Below are 27001 nucleotides of genomic sequence, written 5' to 3' on the forward strand. Positions count from 1 at the left end.
ATGCATTATGGGTGTAGAGATAACTTTTGTTTGGTCACTATTTTACATACCACATAGGGGTGAAGATCTGATGCAGTTACTGTCACATGTACACTGTTTGCATTCATCCATCCATTCTAAACCATGTACCCAGATCACTATCACAAGGATCTGGTTTCTACTGGCAGCATAGGTCACAATGCAAGAAATAATCCTTAACAGAATGCTGGTCCACGAGATAATACTCTGACACATACATCCACACTCACATTGGGACAATTTAGAGTCACAAATCACTAAACCTGCATGCCTTAAGTGGGTGGAAAGAAACTCCATGCTCACATAAGTAAAATATGAAAAATTCTACACAACCAATAATCCAGCAAGGATTAGAACCCAGTTTTGAAATTATGAGGCAGCAGTACTAACCACCGCATCACCATGGTACTTAAAGGAATTTTGCAGATGTTCTTATTAAATTATTAAATATTAAATTGCCTATGTTTATATGGTGTAGATTTTGATAGGAGCCATTATAATCAAACAAGGAATATACTGTAGATGTATTTAACATTAACATGTGTATCGTCCTTTTAAAGTTGTAACCTTGAGATGCATCAAAGTCTTTTTTAGCTGTATCATAACAAAACAAGCTGATTACTAATAGATTTATATTTTCTGCATAATAGTTTCTCAAAAATCTGTCTAAGTCTGTACTGTAATAAAATTGGTTTAGAAAATGGATTCATTAGAGCAGAGATTTGTATTGGCATTACAGCATTTATTTATGACAAACAGTGATGAATTTCACGGTTAAATGCAACATTTGGAAAAGTCCCACTGGATATACATTTTGCAGAAATTATAGCTATATTAACAGTATTATTTAAACCTTATTATAATTAACTACTTACACAGCATCCGATGACGCACTTTAAATGTGAATCTAAAGCGTCACCGTCTTTATTTTGGTGACTGTATGAGAACTGGACAAATTTCTTAGTAACAAGATCTCACAGACAGCACATGGAACAGACAGGTAATGAGTTCTATCATGCGGGAAACAGAAAGAACAGAAGTTGCGCTTAGTTAAATTAAGCCCAAACGTTTATTAAGGTGCACCTTTCTTCACTTTTCTTCACTTTTAGAAACGTGGAATACATAGTTATCTTTTTTTTAGACATCAAAGACAGGAAGCCGCTATCAAACTGTAGCAGCGAAAAATAGAAAGTTTGAGACCTTATTGAACTTGATCATGAGTTTGTGAAACGTTAATGCAAATGGCCAGGAGATGTCATTAGAGAGGCGAGTGTCAAATGCTTCGAAGCTTCGACACGATTTTCAAAACAATTGATTCAAATGTTTCGATCCTCCGTGCGGCTTCACTCCGCCCATCGCAAAACGCCTACTCGCCTGCCCGCCTGCTCGCTCCTCTTTGTATACGACCTCTTTCCGACCTCAACAAAATGGCTTCCCAACTACCGTCAAACCTTTAGCGCGTATTGATGACGATGACGCAGTGTAATGACGTTTAGTGGTGTTGTTGTGGCGAGTCCCGGGCCGATGACGTGCAAAGCAGCGGCTCTTTCAGGAGGCGACTGTGTTTGTGAACTCTTGCTTTTCGTCTCTTACCAGGTTGAATGGTCTCCGTTCGCTACGCAGAAGTCTATTTCTTGGGATGGATTGGATGAGGAGCTAGGAGTCGGCCTGCTCTGTGGGGCTGAAAATGAACAAAGGGTGGCTGGAGTTGGAGAGTGACCCCGGTGAGTGTTCTCCGCTTTCAAAAACAATACTGACTACAATTCATTTGATTTCCGAGTTTATACAACTTTCCCTGTGGGACTGTCCATACTCATATTTAATAAATAGTGGGTGAAAGAAAAAAAAAACAGCCATCGGTCTGCAGCATTCGAGTGAAGGCTAATCCGAAATTATGCACATATTCGCACCCCAGTCCATTAGCCTGAGGATAATTTGCACGAAGAAAAGTATTTGGGGTATTGCATCAAAGTGAGTTAACAAAAGTAATAGATGAAATTGCGTCCACTGTTTGATAAATGAACGTATGCTCGTCTTTGCTGCGCAGATACTGTATGTCAATTTATGTCACTTATGCGCAAAGCCTCACAGTTTCACACGGGCCCGTCCCAGTTTTAACTGACAGACGCGAGTGGACAAGTCTTGCAGTACTTTTGGTTTGATAGGTGAGCCTTTAGATAAATGTTGTGGGAAAGACCGTTATCATCATGCAACCTTTTTAGGAAACTACACAGTAAATGAATGGGTAGTTGAGTTTACAGTTGGTTATGAATTGTGAATTTCCCATCGGGATTAATAAAGTATCTATCTATCTATCTATCTATCTATCTATCTATCTATCTATCTATCTATCTATGAGGGATCTATGGATGTTTACATCTGTTTTAGCCGTTTCAAATCTTGTATCCTTCACATTCCTTCCCTAACAGTACTATCCTGCCTCGTTGCTCCCTAAGACATCTTTAAAATCCGTAAAGGAAAAACATTGCTTTTGGTTGCTCATTCTACATAAATTAACCAAAACGTTGTATTCAGGGAATATCGGTATTTCATTAAGTGCTCATAATTGTAGATTTAAGCAAAAAGGGGTGTGTAAAATTACTAAATTTACTAAACTAAGAAGTTTCTGCAATTGTTTGTATGCTACTTCATCACAATCTACTGGTACAAGTTCTGCACTACTGATGCACCTGAACACGTTACCCCTTCTGGATCTGTGGTTTGGGGTTTATACTGAATCTTAAAAATATATGCATCAGCTGTCCTGAAAAGTGTGTTACCTCTATAAATGGATCCTGTTTTCTTTGACTTGTGCCTAAAATATGTTTTCTACTACCCCAGTCTATCAGTGTTGAAGTGCTGGCCCCACCTTCCCTCCAATATTAAAAGGATATATTGACAAAAATAACTGAACAATATTCAAGCGTAGTCTACTCAGTATTTTTGAATAAATCTCATCATTTCTTGTCACATGTAATAATACCGTTTTGTTTTTTTTTCCTGTGACCTTTAACTGTGTCTCTTAAGCTATGGAACCAATCCCACTAAATGCTTACAGCATTGTCTCCTCCAAGAATGCCTGTCTTTTTTCAGTTGCTCTTTTCAATATCTGTTTTTTATGATATTTTATGCAGTGGGTAACACATTTTCTGTAGTTGCTCACAACAGCCTGGGTCATGTCCTTCCTGAGTTACTGAATGGTTTCCGACAACAGTCTTTAGGCTGAAAACTAGATCTCTACTACACAAACTTTGGCAGGACAGCCAAAATAAAATTTTAATACCAAAATATTTTTTTGATCTAAGTTATTAATCTAAGTTAAATCCTTTTAGAATATGATTAAGGTTTGCTGTTCTGCAAGCAGTGGAGTCCCAAGAAAGTGTATATTCCATATGTCCTGCAGTACCATCAACTTAACCTTGATATGATGTATTCCCAGGATGTGTATTGGTTTGTTAGCAGTTTTTATTTGATTATTTGCAGTAAACATGACAATATAATTAATTGATTTTTTTAATGCTCTATGGTCCTTTCACTGCCTAATTATTACAATTCCGACTCTGAAGACTAGGTCTTCAGTATTGCAAGGGCTGTTTGTGTTACAACTTACCTCTAACAAGTGTTCTCTTCTCTCCATCTACAGGGCTCTTCACTCTACTTGTGGAGGATTTTGGTGAGTTATTCAGTTTTGTTCCATGTTGTTTATTTGTGAGATTTCATTATGGAATGCCTTTTTTTTTCCCCCTGTATTCCCAGCCCTCCAACCTTACCTTGTTGTGTTGTTAATTATTCTTTAATAGTATTGCTTACTTTAAATTTTTTCTCTTCTTATACCTTTCTTTTTGTTATCTTGTAAAGCACTTTGGGCTACATGTGCTATATAAGTAAATGTTGTTGTTGTCTTGAACACAGCGGCAGTCTTGTTATTCTCTGGGGCATCATTTTTATGATATATGTCAACAGCTATATGGATTTATTGCCATGGGCACCTGAAAGCTTTATAGTAATACATAAAGGTCTATTTTTCAGCACTTTCCATGTGCTCTTTTTAGATGTAATGGCAAAATGCAGAGTTACGCAGAACAACCTAACCAAATCTCTGCTGTAGTATTTGTCACCTCATAGGAGATCCCCAGGCACGCTCATGCTACTTTAGAGATAAAATATTTTCTATGGTAGGGGACCTCACCTGGCTCCTCTTTATATGGAAAGCAGTTGTTCTTTCTAACCCTTTCCCTTGAATGTAATTTTTTTCAGATACTACCTACAACTGATAAATTCGGGACACACAAACATATTCCCCTGCAGTAGCTGTTCCCCACTTGCTATGAGCAAACTACTTTTTTTGAAAGACAGTTACCTCAAAGTTGGCGATGCTATTTCTTAATTGCATTTAATCAAATGCTTCACTTAATTATAGTTCAAGGGGATGCTGGAAAGCACACTCTGATAAAACTAAAATCATACACACAGAAGAAATGCAACCCTAAGGTTTCTAAACTGGACATCTCCAGGTCCCTGTTGTGCCTTATTACGCTGTTATTGTTATAGTTAAGTTCTGCATCTACTTTAACCAGGGAGGATTTAAGTATACAAACACATCTCTGTTCCTGTAGCACCCTTCTCAAAGTACCACAGGCTTTATCATCATAAGCTTTTTCCATGTTCATAATACACTCTCATGACCCCCTCAGATGTCAGTGCAAGGACAAAGGGCTGGCCATATATAAATTGTTATATCAGTGGACATACAGTATATTGCTGGGATCCTTTCAGTTCAGTTTGAAATTTGTTTGTTTTACGGTATATTTAATCTAGTTCATATTGTTAATGTTTGTTTTGTGCAATTCATAAAATTTGTAATTGTATTATACACAAACTTGTTGCAATACTCTGAGTCTATGCCCAGTGAATAGCACAATACAAAGATGAAAGAAAGAACCGTGCATTAATGGTGACTGAATGCAGCTAGCATGTGTCAAGGACAGTGGTTATGCTAGTATTAGTTGCAAAGAAGGCACAAAGAACACCCAGTTATGCCATTTTCATGAGAACATGTAGAAGATGAATTTTAGGAAGTGTTACTATTGAAGTAAAATTGCCTTTTAAGCATTAAAGGATATAGAAATAAATCATTTTTAAAAGTAGAGACTGTTAACCTTTAGCCAACTCTTATGTAAGTGGGGTTCTTGTTGTTTTCTGCGGCAAGCTAGTTTCCTAGCTGCTGATTACAATAATTGGCCTCTTTGACTGCTAACTGTCCAAACTGACTTCTTGCTGTGGAGGATGAGATTGAGATAAGCTGAAGGTTATTTATTTATTTATTGATTGATTGATTGATTTTGACTTTATGTTCCTTACTGCAGATGTCTACCACTTTGTCAGGTTATTTGGCTTTCCGAGCTGCAATACCTCATTTGTTTGCTTGAACTTTCATTGTTACAGGTGTTAAGGGTGTGCAGGTGGAAGAGATCTATGATCTTCAGAGCAAGTGCCAAAGGTAAAATAAGTTTACATGTTTTGTGGACAACAACACCACCCATAATGTGATATAGCCTTAAACCCCTTTTGCCCTAAGGGTTTTGTTTTTGCATTTTTGAGCCTCAATGACATACCCAAAATTTAACACCTGCTATTCTGTTTATGTAATAAAGGAGTTACAAAAGGCTAAAGAGTAGTGTGTATAATACTTCAGATTTTTAAAATAGTGTTTTTTATCCATAAAAACATTTGTTTCACCCAAATTTCAACTAAGTAAAACACATAAATATTATGCCTTTTAGAAAATTGTCCCCAAAAAACTTCATTTTATGATACATAAACAAGACCTTTCATAATGCATAACCTTGGAATCAGTTTTCTTTTGTGCTGCAATCTATCAGGTATAATTGTACCAAAAAACTGCGTGTGGCAGCATGGTGTGATACAAATGCATTTGATTAAAAAGCTTTCCCTTGTGAAAGTTTGCATGGCTAGTGACATTCGATTAAAATGGAGTGGGTGGGGATCCTCATATGAAGCTTCTAGGGGGTATAGCATAACTGTATTTTATCAAAACGTCAAGAAGTTGAAACTAAAAGAAAACTACTAAAAAATCTTAACATAGGGAGAATGTGCAGCAGACAGTGGTTATTTTTTCCGCTTCATACACTGATGATGATGATAATTCAGTAGCTTCGGATTAAGCAAAATAGGCATGTACTTAGGGCACTGCAGAGTTTTTAAAAAAGGAGAAAACCTTCGGTATAACTAAAGATGTAAGTAGGCAGGAGTAAGCATTATTTTTACATCTTTTGATCCATATATGTTGAAATGCTTTATAACTTCAAGGCTGGAAAGCAATGGAATGGAATACATTTTTGTTTCATACAAATAATGATACTTCTTAATTAGAATATCATTTTTAAAAATAGTCCACCTGCATCAATTCTTTTGGTGGAAAGAGGATTTTAAAAATCAGAAGTGTTAAAAGTGTGAATAGTTTGAAAACTTTCTTCAGTAGGTTGTATTGCAGTGCTTGGTTTGACAGCCTGCTTTGAAGAAATTGAAACTGCTTAGAAAGACAGCAGCAGACAACATCTGGATATAGTAATTGAACCAATGGCACTTGAACTATAAAAGTGCATACTGCAACACTTTAAAGTTTTACTATACACCTCTTTTCAATTTGGCCGGGCTAGATGCTTCAGCAGTAGTGGCCCATCTGGCAAGGAAGGGAAGTGCAGCATTTGACATCCCGTGAAAATGATTCAAGAAAGATAGCAGAGATTTTAACAGGAAATAAGGTATTAATGGTTGCTTTGGTCTCTGTAATGTGGGGGAGTGTGATGTTGCATTGTAGAAAAAGGTGGTCACTACTGATACCATAATACTAACAGAGCTCATGTTGCAGCTCTGTCTTTTTCCCAATATGTATTTACTGTTTTAGAGGTGTTTCCATAACTTGTAACAATGAGAAAGTGAAGTAGTCACACTATTTATGTTCGTAAAGAATGGCATTGCTGCTTATTCTAGTTGATAGAGATAAATTATTGTTCAGTGCATCCCAAAGTCCCATCCCTCAGTCCTTTCATCTCCATGATGTCTACAATTGGGTGGAGTGCAAATTAAGAAAACATTTATTCTTAGGTTTTTCCTTTTATTTTAACCTGATTTGATCTAGAAATGGCATTTGGCCAAATGGTTTACAGTATTCAATTACCTTAATCTGCATAATGAAACAATCATTTTACTGCACACAAGATATCTAAATGTTTTTTGTCATAAAGTACTGTAACTATCTTGTGTGGTGCTGATCAGAAGTCCAAGGTGGAGTGGCTTTTATGTACACATTCCATGTATAATGTGATTTACTACTTAAGACATGCATATCACAAGTGATTATGCTCTCTGTAGCTAATTTATTGTGTATTTTCTAGTACTAGAGTAGCTGCAGGATTCCCTGAATACTGTGGTGTACTTTGCACATTCAAATGTGTGTATTCTATATTGTCTCTGTAGTGTTACCAATTTATTAATTATAAATAATTTTTAATTTCCAATGTAATTTCTTTTAAGACAGACTTACTCAAAGCTCACCACTTGTTCTTTTACTTTATTGATGTTTAATTTCAACATTTTTTAGGCCACACCTGTTTATCATTTAGGACTTCTTGTTCCTGTACAGAGGCCCATAATTCGAGGCGAGTCCCACAGGAGTTGTATTATCAACAAACTTGATATTTGGAGCTCTTTAGGCCCTTGGATCACTTTTTTGTCTGCTTGTTAACATGCATATTCCTGTCTATATAAATTGAACTTCACAATAAATGAGCCTATATGTGGGAATAATGTGTTTAATCAATCATTCTTTATTTAGTTTGCGTGTAACACTTTCATTTCTCTATTGCCCCTTTTACATCTTGTAGTAACATGCATGGTCGGTAATCACATCACAAGTAGGTAGCACTTAACCACGTTAAAAGACAGGTGTAAGTGTATTAGAAGGTGGTCTGAAACAAACAGAGATCTCATTTACCAAAATTGTCCATGCAGCCATGTTCTTTATCTTCATTTACCACTTGCATAAGCAGAGCTGATTTGAATTTTGCATGGAGAAGAGGAAATATGATCTCTGTCAAGCAGACGCTAGAGGTGCATTTCAGTATCGGGTGTAAATTTAATCCAGGTAAAATATTTAGGTGCAATGCAGATGCAAAATGTATTTTAACAGCAAATATAAATAAGGGGTCAATACGTTGAACAAAGGGTTTAAATATTCCCTTATACTGTAGTAGGTCCCGTATAACAGTTTGCAGAGAGGGCTAATTCTGCTTCATACTTTATAAAGCAGTATGATCAGGTAGACATTTCTGTTTGCAAGAGATTTTTGCTTGTGAATATAATTTTAGTCAATACTTTATTTGAACACCACTCTCTGTCATTACAGTTTTGTGGGGATTAAATAAAGAATGAACCAGATTTCTGATGTTATTTATTTATTTTTTTTACATTAAACGGGCACCCTTTTTTATCCAAAGAATCACGTTTTTTCTTCATTTGTGGTTCTGTGCTATCTTAGCGCAAGGCCTGCAAGTATGCAGATATGTGTTTATGGAGATTTGAAGAAGGACAATCACTTTCCGTTGTTCAGCTTTAGAAAGCTACTGTTTTTTGAGATTGTGAATCCATTTTTGACGTTTTGTTTGTTTACTGTTATGGAGTTAGTTTCTTGAGAACTCTTGGTGTCAGTTTACTGTGCTGAATGTAAATTAGCAGGCTAACAAGTTCAGCATGAGGTCAGCTAACAAAATCATAGAATAGGTTATACCTTGACTTCTGAAATTCAACAAGCAAATTAAACATCCAACTTCTTTATTGACTAATTACTAAACAAATGTTGAGTAATTTGGTATACTATCTAGGTAATGTTAAGTACTTCTTTTTACTGATTAGTTTTTTTATTGTCATTTTTTTGCCTTAAGTTATCTGATGTATACAAATTTTAAGATTCAAAACATCCTTGATTAATATTTCACATCCTGGAGGATTGTGAAATATTAATATCACATTTTTTGATACACATTTTGTTAAACTTCTAAAAATGAGATTGAAAATTAAGTTATACATCTAGCTCCTATATAACAGTGTATTTTGAAAATTTCTTTTAAAAAATAGAACAGTTTGGGGATATTAAATGATTATGGTTGAAAAGTTACCTTCATCTTACTCTGTTTAACTGCATTGTACAGTTCCTTCTTTGTGTCCATTGCTCCGAAAACAGAATACATGTTCCCACACCCTGTAAAAGATCAGACAGGCTTAGAAGGTGGACATCTAGTTATATGTATGATTATAAAGCAATACGTTAACAATAGCTTGGAATGCTAGTTCCAGAACAGGATGCGCAATAAAAACTAATGCCATGTCTTAAAACAATAAAGTATTTTAACATCTCATATCAAGATGAAACTCATAAATTGTGCATTTTCAGTACAGAGTTTATTCAGTTTTTAGCAAATGTAAGTTGAAGTGGATCAGAGTATGTGAATGCTCCAAATTATCTGTCCCATCTGGCATCCAGGCACCACGTCACAAGCTTTATAAAGTGCAATTTTTTTCCATTCCTGTGCCACAAAAAATAAATTTACCCTCCCCTAAATAATTAAATATTTCCAGTTATTTAATTTGTCCAATTACTTTTGAGCCCCTGAAATGAAGGGATTGTGTTAAAAAATTGCTTTAGTTGCCTCACATTTTTATGTAATCGTTTTGTTCACCCCACTGAATTTCAACTGCATCTGAGTTGTTTCATTTAAAATTCAGTGTGGTAATGTACAGAACCAAAGTTAGAAAAAAGTTGTCTCTGTCCAAATATTTATGGACCTAACTGTATTTATGTGATTGATAATGTATAATTCTTAACATTTTTTTTTGAGTCATTTAGTAGGTATTATTGATTTAATAGGACAGTTTAAAATTTACTACTTTAACTCTGTAGCCTGAACATCATTATACAATTGTAACACCTTTGGTCACTGAGAGTACACCAGTTATACAAAAGTGCCCCTTAGCAGTTCCTGTATGTGCCTCTGTACACTCTTTGACTACCAGTGGTTTCCCTTGCAGTTTCTCCTTGTTTCTCAATAATTTCCTTTTTTCCCCATGATTTTTAAACTAGCTAGACTTTTATCTATCATATTCCTCACTATAGAAAGCACAGAATGGCATGCTTGTTTTAGCTATGTGTTAAACTTCAGTGAATGCAAATGTGTAAAGGTTTGATGGTTATTATGGACATAATTTAATATACAGCAGTGTGCAGTAATATTGCTCCATGATCCTTTTCTCTCTCTCTCTTGCAGCCCAGTGTATGGCTTCATTTTCCTATTTAAGTGGATCGAAGAACGTCGTTCACGGAGAAAGGTGTCCACTCTTGTGGATGAGACGTCTGTTGTTGATGATGACATTGTGAATGATATGTTTTTTGCTCATCAGGTATGATGCTTGAATGAACACTGAATATGGGTGTAGTAAATACAATACTTTAAAAAGAGTTGGTACAGCTTTGCTTAGATGTGATTAAACATTTTAGTTTTGTAATTATTTTGTATAATGTAACTGTTAAAGTAGTAGCTTCTGTACTCCTTTATTTTGTGATCTATCTGTTCATGGGTTTAAATAGTTCTATACTACTTTATGTACAGTATACTCTCACCAGCCACTTTATTGGGTACACCTGTTCAACTGCTTGTTAACGCAAATTTCTAATCAGCCAAACACATGGCAGCAACTCAATGCCTTTGGCATGTAGACATTGTCAAGACAACCTGCTGAAATTCGAACTGAACATCAGAATGGGGAAGAAAAGTGATTGAAGTGACTTTGAACATGACATGATTGTTGATGCCAGATGGGGTGGTCTGAGCATTTCTAAAACTGCTTATCTGCTGGGATTTTTACACAGTCTTCTCTAGGGTTTACAGAGAATGGTCTGAAAAAGGTTAATTATCCAGTGAGCGGTAGTTGTCTGGGTGCAAATGCTTTGTTGATGCCAGAGGTTAGAAGCTTATAGAAAGTCAACAGTAACTCAAATAACCACTCATTACAACAGAGGTTTGCAGAAGAGCATCTCTGAACACACGTCGAACCTTGAAGCAGATGGGCTACAGCAGCAAGTGACCACACCAGTTGCCACTCCTATTAACTAAGAACTGAGGCTACAATTCACATGGGCTCACCAAAATCGGACAAGATGAAGATTGGAAAAATATTGCCTGGTCTGATGAGTTTCAATTTCTCCCGCAACATTCAGATAGTAGGGTCAGAATTTGGTATCCACAACATGAAAGCATGGATCCATCCTGCCTTGTATCAATGGTTTAGGTTGATGGTAGTGGTGTAAGAATGTGGGGAATATTTTCTTGGCACACTTTGGGCTCCTTAATAACAGTTGTGCATCATTTAATTGCCACAACCAACCTGAATATTGTTGCTGACCATGTCCATACCTTTATGACCGCAGTGTACCCATCTTCTGATGACTTCTTCCAGCAGAATAATGCTCCATGTCGCAACCATCTCAAACTGGTTTCTTGAACATGACATTTACTCAAATGTCTTTCACAGTTACCAGATCTCAGTCCAATAATAGAGCATCTTTAGGATGTGGTGGAATGGGAGACTCTCAGCATTGCTGCCATGTTAATACGTACCAAAATCCCCAAGGAATGTTTCCAGCACATTGTGGCCCAACTTGGTACTAATAAGGTGTACCTTATAAAATGGCCAGTGAATGTATTACATGAAGTAGTTTTATGCAACAAAAATATTTTTCTCCAAGTGATATTTTTGCCTTGTTTAATACCTTACAGGGATATGATACAAAACAATACAAAATACAAAAATATGATACAATATTGATCAAGCTGTATTATACAGTATTGTATTTTCCCTAAAGGACACCTAGTATACATCCATCCATCCATTTCCCAACCCGCTGAATCCGAACACAGGGTCACGGGGGTCTGCTGGAGCCAATCCCAGCCAACACAGGGCACAAGGCAGGGAACCAATCCTGGGCAGGGTGCCAACCCACCGCAGGACACACACAAACACACCCACACACCAAGCACACACTAGGGCCAATTTAGAATCACCAATCCACCTAACCTGCATGTCTTTGGACTGTGGGAGGAAACCGGAGCGCCCGGAGGAAACCCACGCAGACACGGGGAGAACATGCAAACTCCACGCAGGGAGGACCCGGGAAGCGAACCCGGGTCTCCTAACTGCGAGGCAGCAGCGCTACCACTGCGCCACCGTGCCGCCCCACCCAGTATACAGTAATCAGCAAAACAAATATTATATTATGTACCATATAGGAAACTATTCCAGTCAACTTTAAACACTTCTTTCTGTTAGACATGCTGCAATAGCCACTGTGTTGCTCATAATTTAAAAAAAAAAAAAAAAAAACTGAGGTAAAATTTTTTTTTATTTTATTTTTTTTATTTTATTGATTTATTGTCATCATTCCATACAAATAGATCAATTTTTACAAAAAATAAGATGGAAAACAAATCAACCCCCACCCCTGAGAAAGAGAGCATAGCCAACGGAGTAAAACTTAAAGCTAGTAAAAAAAAATAAATTGATGAGTTTAATAGGCGGATAAAGATAAATGGAGAAGAAAAAGAAATGGGAAGAGAATCTACTTCCTCAATGCTTTAAGAGCTTATTCTAAAATATTGATTAGATCCTGCCAGGTTTTGAAAAAGTTCTGCACAAATCCTCTAAGTGAGAATTTGATTTTTTCCAATTTCAAATAGTATACAACATCAGTTACCCACTGACTTAAAAGAGGAGAGTTAGGATTCTTCCAATTTAGCAACATAAGTCTGCGTGCCAATAGTGTAGTGAAGGCAATCACAGTTTGTTTGTCCTTCTCCACTTTAAGCCCATCTGGAAGAACACCAAACACAGCTCTTAATGGGTTAGGAGGGATTGTGACACCAAGGCTGTCTGAAAGGCATTTAAAATTTTTTTTTTAATCCAGAATGATGTTAATTTGGTGCAGGCCCAAAACATGTGACCCAGTGAAGCTGGATCTTGATTGCAGCGTTCGCAGGCTGGATCTTGCCCTGGAAACATTTTGGACAGCTTTAAGTGAGACAGATGTGCTTGATAATTTTTTCCTTTTAGAGTAACTGCAAAGAAAGAAATTGTGTTAATGAGTACAATTTTCTACACCATCAAAAAGAACTTGGAAACTGGAGGAATCTCTGATAGGGACAGGTCTGGCATACCCAAAGCCATAACAGATCTAGAACTAGTTAAAAATGCCAGAGTAATATGGAAGAAAGGAAAGAATAGAGACTAATATCTATGCTTTTAGGATGTAACCTTAGAGTCATCAGCTTGTGTGATAGGCAAATCGAATTGAAGAATAGTATTTTCACTGCACTGTATTTGTGACATCAGTTGTAATACCACAATAAGTTATATCTTCAAGTTGTTTTATAACTGTTTCAACAAAACACAAACACATTAATTATTTCTAATTTACTCAGATCAGATGAAAGCATGTGACAATATCTAGGTAGTCATAGAATCTGGAAATGAGTTCTTTTTCAAGGCAGATGTAGAATAAATGATCTGTAATTATTGTAATGGATAATTATTTGAAATGCCAAAGCGGCCTCTGCTGCAGCTGCAGTCGCAGCATCCTCGGTTCTACTTGGTGTCATAAAGTAGTTTTTCACTTTCCTGCCCCCTACCAGCAGTTTTTACTCTGTAGAGTCAAAATAGAGTTTTAAGACAGTAGCGCCTTGATTTGCTACTGCCATATATGTGTCAGCTCTATAGCTAGTACATTCAGCTTCCCATTCCGTGAGTCCATGATCAAGAACTCAGGTAGTTAGTTTTTAACTCTTATGGAAAAGTATATGCTTGTTCGGACACCTTTTGAAGTCATGATATTTAATTGTAGCCATTTCATTAAACAAACGAATTCACATTTCTAAGCAATATATGCTACACATTACATAAAGTGTAAAGTTATGTTCATTGCAAGTTCAAAACATCACTCGGCAATGCATGAAATGAAAAAAAAATATGGTGTTCCCAGCTACAAACATGAAGAACAATAATGTAACAGAACAGCCCATAATTATTAAACAGCTCAATCTCCTAGCCATTAAAAAGTGGAAGTGAGATTTCTTAGAAGTAGAAATTTGTGCTGATAAAGTGCTTCAGATAGATTGCAAGAATAAAACACTATGGGTGCTGTTTATTTTATGAATAGCATTGAAAACATAAACAGTATGGCCAATATAACACTGAGTATCAGATACTCTTACAAACCAGGTTTTCTTTTTATTGGATCAACATATTGATCTTCTTCCTCTTCTTTTGGCTGCTCCCATTAGGGGTTGCCACAGCGGATCATCTTCTTCCATATCTTTCTGTCCTCTGCATCTTGTTCTGTTACACCCATCACCTGCATGTCCTTTCTCACCACATCCATAAACCTTCTCTTAGGCCTTCCTCTTTTTCTCTTGCCTGGCAGCTCTATCCTTAGCATCCTTCTCCCAATATACTCCGCATCTCTCCTCTGCACATGTCCAAACCAGTGCAATCTCGCCTCTGACTTTGTCTCCCAACCGTCCAACTTGAGCTGACCCTCTAATGTCCTCATTTCTAATCCTATCCATCCTTGTCACACCCAAAGCAAATCTTAGCATCTTTAACTCTGCTACCTCCAGCTCTGTCTCCTGCTTTCTGATCAGTGCCACTGTCTCCAAACCATATAACATAGCTGGTCTCACTACCGTCCTGTACACCTTCCCTTTCACCCTTGCTGATAACCGTCTGTCACAAATCACTCCTGACACTCTTCTCCACCCATTCCATCCTGCCTGCAGTCTCTTTTTCATCTCTCTTCCACAATCCCTGTTGCTCTGTATTGTTGATCCCAAATATTTAAACTCCTCCATCTTTGCCAACTCTACTCCTTGCATCCTCACCATTCCACTGACCTCCCTCTCATTTACACACATGTATTCTGTCTTGTTCCTGCTGACCTTCATTTCTCTCCTCTCCTCTCTAGAACATATCTCCACCTCCTCAACCTGCTCCCTACTATTGCTAAAGATCACAATGTCATCCGCAAACATCATAGTCCATGGGGACTCCTGTCTAATCTCGTCTGTCAACTTGTACATCACCATTGCAAATAAGAAAGGGCTCAGAGCCGATCCCTGATATTATCCCACTTCCACCTTGAATGTATCCGTCACTCCTACCGCAGACCTCACCACGGGCACACTTCCCTCGTACATATCCTGTACAACTCTTACATACTTCTCTGCCACTCCCGACTTCCTCATACAATACCACAACTCCTCTCGAGGCACCTTGTCATATGCTTTCTCCAGGTTCACAAAGACGCAATGCAACTCCTTCTGGCCTTCTCTGTACTTCTTCATTAACACTCTCAAAGCAAACATCGCATCTGTGGTGCTCTGTCTTGGCATGAAACCATACTGCTGCTCACTAATAATCATCTCACTTCTTAACCTAGCTTCCACTACTCTTTCCCATAGCTTCATGCTGTGGCTCATCAATTTTATCCCCCTGTAGTTACTACAGTCCTGCACATCCCCCTTATTCTTAAATATCGGCACCAGTGCACTTCTTCTCCACTCCTCAAGCATCCTCTCATTTTCCAAGATTCCATTAAACAATCTGGTTAAAAACTCCACTGCCATCTCTCCTAAACATCTCCATTCTTCCATAGGTATATCATCTTCATAGCTGTCCGTACTTCCTCCTTGCTAATCCGTTGTACTTCCTGATTCACTATCTCCACATCATCCAACCTCTTCTCTCTCTCATTCTCTTCATTCATCAGCCTCTTAAAGTACTCTTTCCATCTGCTCAACACACTCTCCTCGCTTGTGAGTACATTTCCATCTTTATCCTTTATCACCTTAACCTGCTGCACATCTTTCCCAGGTTGGTACCTCTATCTATCCAATCGGTACAGGTCCTTTTCTCCCCCCTTAGTGTCCAACCTCTCATACAACTCATCATACGCCTTTTCTTTAGCCTTCGCTACCTCTGTCTTCACCTTGCGCCTTATCTCCTTGTACTCTTGTCTACTTTCTGCATCTCTCTGACTATCCCACTTCTTCTTTGCCATCCTCTTCCTCTGTATACTCTGCTTTACTTCCCCATTCCACTACCAGGTTTCCTTTTCCTCCTTCCTCTGTCCAGATGTCACGCCAAGCACCCTTCTTGCTGTCACACTTACTACATCTGCTGTAGTTTCCCAGCTGTCTGGTGATTCTTCACTGCCACCCAGTGCCTGTCTCACCTTCTCCCTAAACTCAACCTTGCAGTCTTCCTTTTTCAACTTCCATCATTTGATCCTTGGATCTGCCCTCACTCTCTTCCTCTTCTTGATCTCCAACATCATCCTACAGACCACCATCCTATGCTGCTTAACTACACTTTCTCCTGCCACCACTTTGCAGTCTTCAATCTCCTTCAGATTGACTCTTCTGCATAGGATGTAATCTACCTGTGTGCAGCTTCCTCCACTCTTGTACGTCACCCTATGTTCCTCCCTCTTCTTAAAACATGTATTCACCACAGCCATGTCTATCCTTGTTGCAAAATACAGTATCCTCTGACCTTCTTCATTCCTCTCCTTGACACCATACCTACCCATCACCTCCTCATCTCCACTGTTCCCTTCACCAACATCTCCATTGAAATCCGCTCCAATCACCACTTTCTGTCCCTTGGGTACCCAGTGTTCATCACTTCATCCAACTCACTCCAAAAATCTTCTTTCTCACCCATTGCACACCCAACTTGCAGTGCATATGCACTAACAACATTCATTATCACACCTCCAATTTCCAGCTTCATAATCATTACTCTGACACTTTTTTCACCTCCAAAACACTCTTGACATTCTGTTCTTTCAGAATAACCCCTACTCCATTTCTTCTCCCATCCACACCATGATAGAACAATTTGAATCAACATATTGATACTATATTGAAACTGAACCTGTGCAGTACTTAATTTGCAGTTATTTTCTGCTATAGCTGAGACTAAATAAGTCACTTTAACTATTTTGAAAAGGTAAGACCCTTATTTTATACAAGATGCCCCTGGGTTTCAGTCACTAAATAAATCTTTCATAATAACCATATTTATGTTGAAGACTTTAATATTCATCAGCTAATAGGTTGGTAAGTAAAATTTTATCTAAAGCTAATGCTTCACTCTTTACATGTGTGCAGCTCAAACTTTCCAGCAGCATACAATAGACACATCAAAATTTAAAACAAGTCGTGAAGTTGCAAAGAAATGTCAATATGTAATAAAATTCAAAATAAAGTGCATTTCTTGTATTTCAGAAACACTAATTCAACCCTTAAAATTAACAAGACTATGCCCTGTATTTTTATTTGAAGTCCAGTAAGTAGTTAATTTTTCCCCATGACTCTTCATGCTTTATCCAAGTAGATTATGACCGTTTTGGCTCTAGAACAAATGGTATCTGTGGCATTCTTCTCACTAGCAGTATCCCACTTTTGGCATAAATCACTGTCGCAAGCCGTAACAAAGTACCTAGGTAGAATGTGCAGAAATTCATAAATAATGCATAAAAGCTAAATATGCATAAAATCGGGTAAAAATGATTTAGATTTGTGTAGTAGTCATAAAATTTGAAAACTGATAAGTAAAGATGTGAAAATGTATTTATCAAAGTAAATCTACTGATATAAATGCAATGCAGTATGCATTATTTATAAATATAGTATAGTTAAAATACCATACAAAATTAGATGCAACAAAAATCTTTTATCTGGCTTCTGAAGCCACTTTTGAATAGCTCACTTGATTTCTTCATCATTGGCATAGCATGTCACATGGAGGTAGCTGTTCAGATTTGGGAACACGTGGTAGTCACATGAGGCCATGTTTGGAAAACAGGATAGGTGGATTTCTCTTCAGGTCAATTGTTTTAAGGAAAGCCTTTTCTGTGCCATTTGAGTAGGAACATTGTCCTGAAGCTGATCACTTCCCTTGCCTGACAAACCAAATCAGTGTAATGTGTGCCTTTTTTTAGTCCTGTAATCAGTTGGACAGCACCCTCTGTATGATAAAAAAAAATATACCCAATGACTTGCTGGCGTTTATTTGGGTCTTGAACTTCCGTGGTGTTGGAGACTTGCCATACTTCCATTATTTCACTTGTTGCTTGAACTCTGGATCACAGTAACATATTCAATTATCAAGCCCAGTTAGGAAACGGTCTTTAAAATTCTTTACATTCTAAATTCATTAGCTTATTGTTTTTCTTGCAATACTGAATGAAGTGATTTTTTTATATTTGGAATCAACATGGTAAGCACAGAATATATATATAAAAAAAAAACTTGTCCATGTTTATTTTGTGCACAAAAGGTGATTTAGCTGACCCATATATAGTCAGTGTAGTGTCTGCTCTCATGTGCCATCTTTCCTCAGTTCTTCATTATAAGTAGTTTTTTGGTAGCAACAGTTTTTCTTTTGCCATTAGTGTAAAAAGTTGTCCAGATTTTGGGTCAAGTTCAAGAGATGTTCTGTCATGATGGAATTCTCCAGCTCGCCTTTTGATAGTGGCATATTAAGGGGACTGGCTGTTTAACACAGTAACTAGTCAAGCGTAAATCTCTGAAGGCATATAATTCTCCAGTACTAGAAATTCTGTAATAGTGTGATACTTAATTTGATGGTTTTCAGAATTCTGTTGACTTTGTTCAGAAAAAAATACTATAAATGACGTATCCCAGAAGGTTGCATTTTAATTATGTAAGTACACATGAACTAATATTTGAACCCACTTTCCACAATCCTACTACAAAGTTTTTAATCACACATTGTATATATTTACATATCTTAATTTATTATGGGTAGGACTAAATTGCGGTTGTGAAAAGGCTAAATTGAAAAAGTGGGTTTTTAGAAGTTAAAATGATCTACATAGTGTTTGCCTAGCATATATCTGTTGGTAAAGTATTCCATATTTTTGGTGCATATCAGCAAAAGGCTGCTTTCCCCACTTCTTTTATGCTTTTATGCAAACTGCTATAAGAAGATCTAAGGTTATGACTGGAGATGTAGGGGAACAGGCACTCCAAAATATATGAAGGGAGCGAGATTATTTAAAGCTTTAAATACAATTAGTAGTATTTGAAAGTCAATTTCTAAAAGACATGGGTAACCAATGTAACAATCCTAAAACTGGTGAGATGTGCTCTAATTTTTAGGCTAAGACTAAGATTCTTGCTGCTGCCTTCTGGACTAACTTCAATCAATCGTATATTCTTAGGTAGATTTTGGGTTATTGTACAGTGATTTAACCAATTGAAAACAAAAGTTTGAATGAATTTCTCATCATCTTGCAGTGTTATAGGAGGTGTAGTTTTGCAATGCTCCTTAAATAGAAAAATGCACTCTTAGTAATATGGTTAATAATGTGATTTAAAGTTAGGTCAGAGTTCATGATTACACCTAAATTCTTTACTTCTGTTTTGACTTTTAATTCTAATGCTCTCATTGTTTACATATTTTCAAAATACCAAGATTTCAGAGAAACAATCTTAATATTTCTTAATATTCATGTCAAAGAAACATTTTTTTTTCTTTTTACTTTAGCTTATTCCTAACTCCTGTGCAACACATGCCTTGCTTAGCGTCCTCCTCAACTGTAATAATGTAGAGCTTGGACATACTTTAAGCCGAATGAAGGAGTTTACAAAAGGCTTCAACCCAGAGGTGGGTATAATGTTCCCTAGTTTATACTTTTTTTTTTTTTTTGCAGTTATGTCTAACTTAGACAAAGTGAAGTTCAGTAGAAAATCACTAGGTGCTGTTTTTGATAAGCCCTATACTCTGCCAGTCAGTTCCTTGTAGGTGATGGTAACATAGACCAGATTCTGTTGGGAGTCATTTGCTTAGATAGGTAAACCAGGGTTTGATGCATAATTACTCAAATATCCATTGTTGTATATTAACATTGTCTTAATTTTTTTTAATCGTCAGAGTAAAGGATATGCCATTGGTAATGCTCCAGAACTTGCTAAAGCACACAACAGTCATGCCAGGTAAGAGGGAAGAAATTAATTTTTTAATGTATAATTAGATTTATAATTTTATATGTTTAAGGCAATTTTTGCTGTTTTTTGTTTTGGAATATTCCCAATGCACAAGTCATAATTTTAATTTATTTGTCCATCTTTTCATTTTAAAACCTATTAATGGGATAGCTACCCGTGTTACTTAGTCAGGCCTTTTACGTTTCTCTTATATAATACTGTATTTGTTTCAACAGCTAAAGTTAGGTATTTTTGGAAAATAATATAAATATACCAAGACACCAGCTTTTACGTAATGCAATTGCTTTCATTGTACAGGTAGTCCCCACGTTCCGGACATCCGACCTACGACTTACGAACGAGGACGCAGCTGCGACGCATGCGCCTCAGTAACTGCCGCTCCGTCATCTTCGGTCTGGCAATTTCACTGCTCGCGCAGTGCAGTGTTCCTCGGGCGGCTCCCGGCGGCAAGCGGTGACCTGTGGTCCATAGTCACTGGGGCCACAGCTATCGCTCGTGTGCAGGACGATGGTTCACTGCTCGCCCACTATGCTGCCACAGCTACTGCTCCTGACTGGATGCAGGCTGGATGGAGCTTGGGGGGGGGGCATTTCACTGCCCGCCCAGCACACACGGCTGGTATTGCTGCAAGCAGTGATCCGGTTGTGGCTGAACGGGGCGGCAGGGGTAGCATTGTAGTGTGCCTCGGATGGCTGCCTGTTGAATTGGGGTTCGGCGATTCACTACCCACCTTTGGATGCACAGTGTTCGTTCTCAGTGGGCGGACACTGCAGACAGCATACTGTAGTGGAGGTGACTGTGAGGTGGGCTGGTGATGAACCGCCCCTCGCCGCCCCCATTCATTCTCAATAGCCTGCTTGTACTGTTATGCACATAGCAGGAAGTTGTCTGTTGTCAGTACATCAGACGTGTTGACGGGTGCCTTCCTGCTGTGATAGCGTGTACAGTGCTGTGCAGAAGAGCTCATCTTAACCTTTTGTCTTCACCCTTCAAGAATGTCTCTGAAACACAAATCTGATGCAAGTTGGTGATACAGTAAAGAAGAGAAAAACCATCACCATTGAAAATAAAGTAGAAATAATAAAAAGGTCAGAGAGAGGTGACACTCCATCATTCATTGGCAGAGCACTTGGTTGCAGTCGGTCAACAATAGCATTTATTAAAATAATGTACCTGTTCAGACTTGCATACTAATTCAACTTAAGCACAAACCTACAGTCCCTATCTCATATGTAACCCGGGGACTGCCTGTATACTTGAGCTTGATCAGTCAGCTTAGAATTAAATAATAAATGTTAATTAACAATTGGTATTGGTTTACAGATTCTGTAATAATAAATTATGTGAGGTATGTAGATGTTTGCTGAATTAGTATAACCCAGTTTTAGCTCAGAAAGTCAACCGTGCCTGTGGGTTTTATTTGAGCAGAGTGTAACAATTGACTAAATATGCAGTCTGTGTCTCTCTCTTGCGTGCACGCGCGTCTGTCTCCCTCTCTCGCGTTTGTGTGTCTCTCTCTCTCTCTCTTGCGCGCGTCTGTGTCTCTCGTCTCTCGCGCGCGTCTGTGTCTCTCGTCTCTCGCGCGCGTCTGTGTCTCTCGTCTCTCGCGCGCGTCTGTGTCTCTCGTCTCTCGCGCGCGTCTGTGTGTCTCTCTCGTCTCGCGCGCGTCTGTGTGTCTCTCTCGTCTCGCGCGCGTCTGTGTGTCTCTCTCGTCTCGCGCGCGTCTGTGTGTCTCTCTCGTCTCGCGCGCGTCTGTCTCTCTCTCTCGTCTCGCGCGCGTCTGTCTCTCTCTCTCGTCTCGCGCGCGTCTGTGTCTCTCTCTCGTCTCGCGCGCGTCTGTGTCTCTCTCTCGTCTCGCGCGCGTCTGTGTCTCTCTCTCGTCTCGCGCGCGTCTGTGTCTCTCTCTCGTCTCGCGCGCGTCTGTGTCTCTCTCTCGTCTCGCGCGCGTCTGTGTCTCTCTCTCTCTCTCTCTCGTCTCGTGCGCGTCTGTGTCTCTCTCTCTCTCGTCTCGCGCGCGTCTGTGTCTCTCTCTCTCTCGTCTCGCGCGCGTCTGTGTCTCTCTCTCTCTCGCTCGTGCGCGCGTCTGTGTCTCTCTCTCTCTCGCTCGTGCGCGCGTCTGTGTCTCTCTCTCTCTCGCTCGTGCACGCGTCTGTGTCTCTCTCTCTCTCTCTCGCTCGTGCGCGCATCTGTGTCTCTCTCTCTCTCGCTCGTGCGCGCGTCTGTGTCTCTCTCTCTCGCTCGTGCGCGCGTCTGTGTCTCTCTCTCTCGCTCGTGCGCGCGTCTGTGTCTCTCTCGCGCGTGCGTCTGTGTCTCTCTCTCTCTCTCTCGCGCGTGCGTCTGTGTCTCTCTCTCTCTCTCTCTCTCTCGCGCGTGCGTCTGTGTCTCTCTCTCTCGCGCGTGCGTCTGTGTCTCTCTCTCTCTCGCGCGTGCGTCTGTGTCTCTCTCTCTCTCGCGCGTGCGTCTGTGTCTCTCTCTCTCTCTCGCGTGCGTCTGTGTCTCTCTCTCTCTCTCGCGTGCGTCTGTGTCTCTCTCTCGCGCGTGCGTCTGTGTCTCTCTCTCTCTTGCGCGTGCGTCTGTGTCTCTCTCTCTCTCTCTCTCGCGCGTGCGTCTGTGTCTCTCTCTCTCGCGCGTGCGTCTGTGTCTCTCTCTCTCTCTCGCGCGTGCGTCTGTGTCTCTCTCTCTCTCGCGCGTGCGTCTGTGTCTCTCTCTCTCTCTCTCTCTCTCTCTCTCTCTCTCTCTCGCGCGTGCGTCTGTGTCTCTCTCTCTCTCTCTCTCTCGCGCGTGCGTCTGTGTCTCTCTCTCTCTCTCTCGCGCGTGCGTCTGTGTCTCTCTCTCTCTCGCGCGTGCGTCTGTGTCTCTCTCTCTCTCGCGCGTGCGTCTGTGTCTCTCTCTCGCGCGTGCGTCTGTGTCTCTCTCTCTCTCGCGCGTGCGTCTGTGTCTCTCTCTCTCTCGCGCGTGCGTCTGTGTCTCTCTCTCTCTCGCGCGTGCGTCTGTGTCTCTCTCTCTCTCGCGCGTGCGTCTGTGTCTCTCTCTCTCTCGCGCGTGCGTCTGTGTCTCTCTCTCTCTCGCGCGTGCGTCTGTGTCTCTCTCTCTCTCGCGCGTGCGTCTGTGTCTCTCTCTCTCTCTCGCGCGTGCGTCTGTCTCTCTCTCTCTCTCGCGCGTGCGTCTGTCTCTCTCTCTCTCTCGCGCGTGCGTCTGTGTCTCTCTCTCTCTCTCTCGCGCGTGCGTCTGTGTCTCTCTCTCTCTCTCGCGCGTGCGTCTGTGTCTCTCTCTCTCTCGCGCGTGCGTCTGTGTCTCTCTCTCTCTCGCGCGTGCGTCTGTGTCTCTCTCTCTCTCGCGCGTGCGTCTGTGTCTCTCTCTCTCTCGCGCGTGCGTCTGTGTCTCTCTCTCTCGCGCGTGCGTCTGTGTCTCTCTCTCTCGCGCGTGCGTCTGTGTCTCTCTCTCTCGCGCGTGCGTCTGTGTCTCTCTCTCTCGCGCGTGCGTCTGTGTCTCTCTCTCTCGCGCGTGCGTCTGTGTCTCTCTCTCTCGCGCGTGCGTCTGTGTCTCTCTCTCTCGCGCGTGCGTCTGTGTCTCTCTCTCTCGCGCGTGCGTCTGTGTCTCTCTCTCTCGCGCGTGCGTCTGTGTCTCTCTCTCTCGCGCGTGCGTCTGTGTCTCTCTCTCTCGCGCGTGCGTCTGTGTCTCTCTCTCTCGCGCGTGCGTCTGTGTCTCTCTCTCTCGCGCGTGCGTCTGTGTCTCTCTCTCTCGCGCGTGCGTCTCTCTCTGTCTCTCTCTCTCGCGCGTGCGTCTCTCTCTGTCTCTCTCTCTCGCGCGTGCGTCTCTCTCTGTCTCTCTCTCTCGCGTCTGTGTCTCTCTCTCTCTCTCTCGCGTCTGTGTCTCTCTCTCTCTCTCTCTCTCGCGTCTGTGTCTCTCTCTCTCTCTCTCGCGTCTGTGTCTCTCTCTCTCTCTCTCTCGCGTCTGTGTCTCTCTCTCTCTCTCTCTCGCGTCTGTGTCTCTCTCTCTCTCTCTCTCTCGCATCTGTGTCTCTCTCTCGCGTCTGTGTCTCTCAGGGTGACGTTTTTCAGCACATTTTGGGTGCTGAAAAACTCAGCTTATATTCAAGTATATACGGTACCTAAATGTTTTTCTGTTTGAATTGGAGAATGCCAGGTAGACCACAGTGATGATGGCATCCTGCCAACAGTACCCTACCTAATATTTCACAGATTAACAAAATATATTGTTAAATGAAGAAACAAAAATCAAAAGGAATCCATATATAAACCAGTCTATCCGAGCAAATCAGTTTGTTTATATGTATCTGAACTGATATAGATATATAAATCTATCTGCATATTTGAACTGACGTATATACATTTCAATTAATGAACTTAATATGCATGTAATATTATGAGTTCTCAGGAAGGTGTGTGCTGCCCCATTTATTCAGTGTTTCTGGCTGGGTTGTTTCTGTACGCATTTAGTGACTACACCATCATTAAGACATTTCTTGATGTAGCTGGTAACAGATGATCCATAATCACCCATGTTAATTTGCAGTACACAGGTGGCAGCCACTTTGAATACAGTCTAGTCTGTCCTTTTAAACCAGTTCTGCAGTCTTAATTATGCCATGCTTTGATCTGTCCGTGTAACTGGATTGTCTTATTTTTGTTAAAATTTGTATGCATGGATTAAAAGACTTTTCAAATTAAGGGTAGAGAACATTATTATGGGCATCATAGATGTTTGTGCAAAAATGGTCAGGTGTATTTTTCCCTCTTGTCAGAAAGGGAACATCTTGAAAGAATTTTGGTAAGACTGACTCTAAATTTGTCTGATAGAAATTCCTTCTGATAATAATAAACAGCATCAGGATATTTAGATCGAAGCCCACTGTTTGCATCATGCATTACATCGGGTGTTTACCTAATATTAGCTCTTGTTGTAAGATAGGGTTGTGTAGTATAGTATACCAGCACTAAAAAACCCTGTTTTTAAAACTATACAGTACACATATTTCATTCATTTTGGTACTGGAAGTAAATAGTTTTTTTCAAGCACCTCACACTTGCCCTTTTTTAGTTTTAGCACAGTCACAACTGTCAAAACCACCAGCTCCATAGGTCTTTGGTAGAATCTGCCTATTGCATCTAGTTTGATTTATTAGGTGGGGCACTCGCCCAAACCCACTCTTCGAATGTATATGCATTAATATAAATGAAGTGGAGTCACCTACCTCTCGTTGTTTTGATTTGTGGAATGCCGAAAGACAAGGAGGTGTACAATTGTGTGACAGAGCAGGGAGACTCCTGTGAGGAATATTTTATTATTTACCTCTGCACCGGTTTGGTATCGGACCAGGTTCCGAAAGCTGGTATCAATACTGATGTCAAAGGTCTTTATTACCAATCCAATATTAATGAAGTATAAATTACTACAATAACAATGCTGGTAAAATCTTTTGGAAGTTTGAATGACCAACATCTTCTATAAATGAGTCCCACATTTGGAGATACAAATACAAGCATACAAGCACCAGTCATTATTGATAGAAGTCCAAAATCCACCACCTCTGATCTTATCAGCATGATTTTCTTTTTTGTTGGCTTGAAACCACACAGAACAACCATCCAGATGCAATACAAAATCAGGGATATTTATGTGTAGCAGTGGTTAAGGGAAAATTAGAATGAAGCATTTCCTTGTCTCACAATGTGAGGCAATTCAAAGCATGATGAAGTCAATTTCATTGTCCAAGGATGTTACGTTAGATAGTATGAGGGTTTAGTCTACTGTGACCTCCATATTGTTTGAGTCAAAGTACAAGAGCTGTGCCAATTCAAAGAATAGTAACAAGAATAAAATCATTAGAGACTTAAGGTTTTCGGAATATTTGTCTACAATACCATTTAGAAGGATGAATGCACTGGTGATCTCAGTAATTGCAGAGGGACAGGTATGCCAAGAAAGACCTGCACTGCTGATGACAGAATCCTCACTGTGGTAATGAAAAAGCCCCAAATGCCATTCTGACAGATTAGGAGCAGTCTTTAGGAAGCAGACATGTATGTGTCAGACACTACTATCGGCAGAAGACTTCATGAATAGAAATACAGAGGGTTCACTGCAAGATGCAAACCACTAGTTAGCCCTAAAACTAGACGGCCAGATTTCAGTTTGCTAAAAAGTACTTAAAAGAGCCTGTAGAATTCTGGAGAAAGTCTTGTGGACAGATGAGACCAAGATGAACTTGTACCAGAGTGATGGTAAGTGCACGGTGTGGAGACAAAAAGCAACTGCCCAAGGTCCAAAGCATACCACCTCATCTGTTAAACAGTGTGGCGTGGGGGTGTTATGGTGTGGGGCATGTGTGGGTTGCACAGGTACTGGGACACTTACCTTCATGGGTGATTTAATTGGTGATGGCAGTTGCACAATGCATTCTAAAGTGTATAGAAACATCTGCTCAAGTTCCAGTAAATGCGATTGTAGCGTATCCATGCAAAGAGTCAATTTGAAGTTCCATTTTCAGTGTGTGCTAATAGCTATCCCATACAAACAGTAGGTGATTAAAATCCTTTTTTTTTTTTTACTGGAATGAATTGGGTATTGGCTCTGTTTTTAATGTAGTGAACTATTGCAATGGCAGATAGCTGTATTTTAAGTGTCTTTGATGTAGGCCCGAACCAAGACACCTGCCTGAGAAGCAGAATGGAATCAGTGCTGTGAGAACAATGGAAGCATTTCATTTTGTCAGTTATGTACCGATTAAGGGGCGTCTATTTGAGCTGGATGGCTTGAAAGCATTTCCCATTGATCATGGTAAGAGTACAACTGTTGTC

General features: G+C 39.9%; 1 protein-coding gene across 1 annotated transcript in view; it reads left to right on the plus strand.

The window, feature by feature from the left end:
• The first annotated feature begins 1516 nt into the window (after positions 1-1516).
• The window catches only part of bap1 (BRCA1 associated protein-1 (ubiquitin carboxy-terminal hydrolase)), a 43775-nt gene continuing 18290 nt past the window's right edge, over positions 1517-27001 (plus strand). Inside the window, exons 1-7 of the mRNA XM_028824132.2 lie at positions 1517-1742; positions 3662-3691; positions 5464-5518; positions 10362-10494; positions 19720-19839; positions 20107-20168; positions 26839-26981. Coding sequence (XP_028679965.1) covers positions 1706-1742; positions 3662-3691; positions 5464-5518; positions 10362-10494; positions 19720-19839; positions 20107-20168; positions 26839-26981 — 580 coding nt within the window. The 5' untranslated portion in view covers positions 1517-1705. The remainder of the gene's footprint in view (positions 1743-3661; positions 3692-5463; positions 5519-10361; positions 10495-19719; positions 19840-20106; positions 20169-26838; positions 26982-27001) is intronic.

The sequence above is a fragment of the Erpetoichthys calabaricus genome, chromosome 18 (genome assembly GCF_900747795.2).
Source record: "Erpetoichthys calabaricus chromosome 18, fErpCal1.3, whole genome shotgun sequence".
In the NCBI taxonomy this organism is placed as follows: Eukaryota; Metazoa; Chordata; class Cladistia; order Polypteriformes; family Polypteridae; genus Erpetoichthys; species Erpetoichthys calabaricus.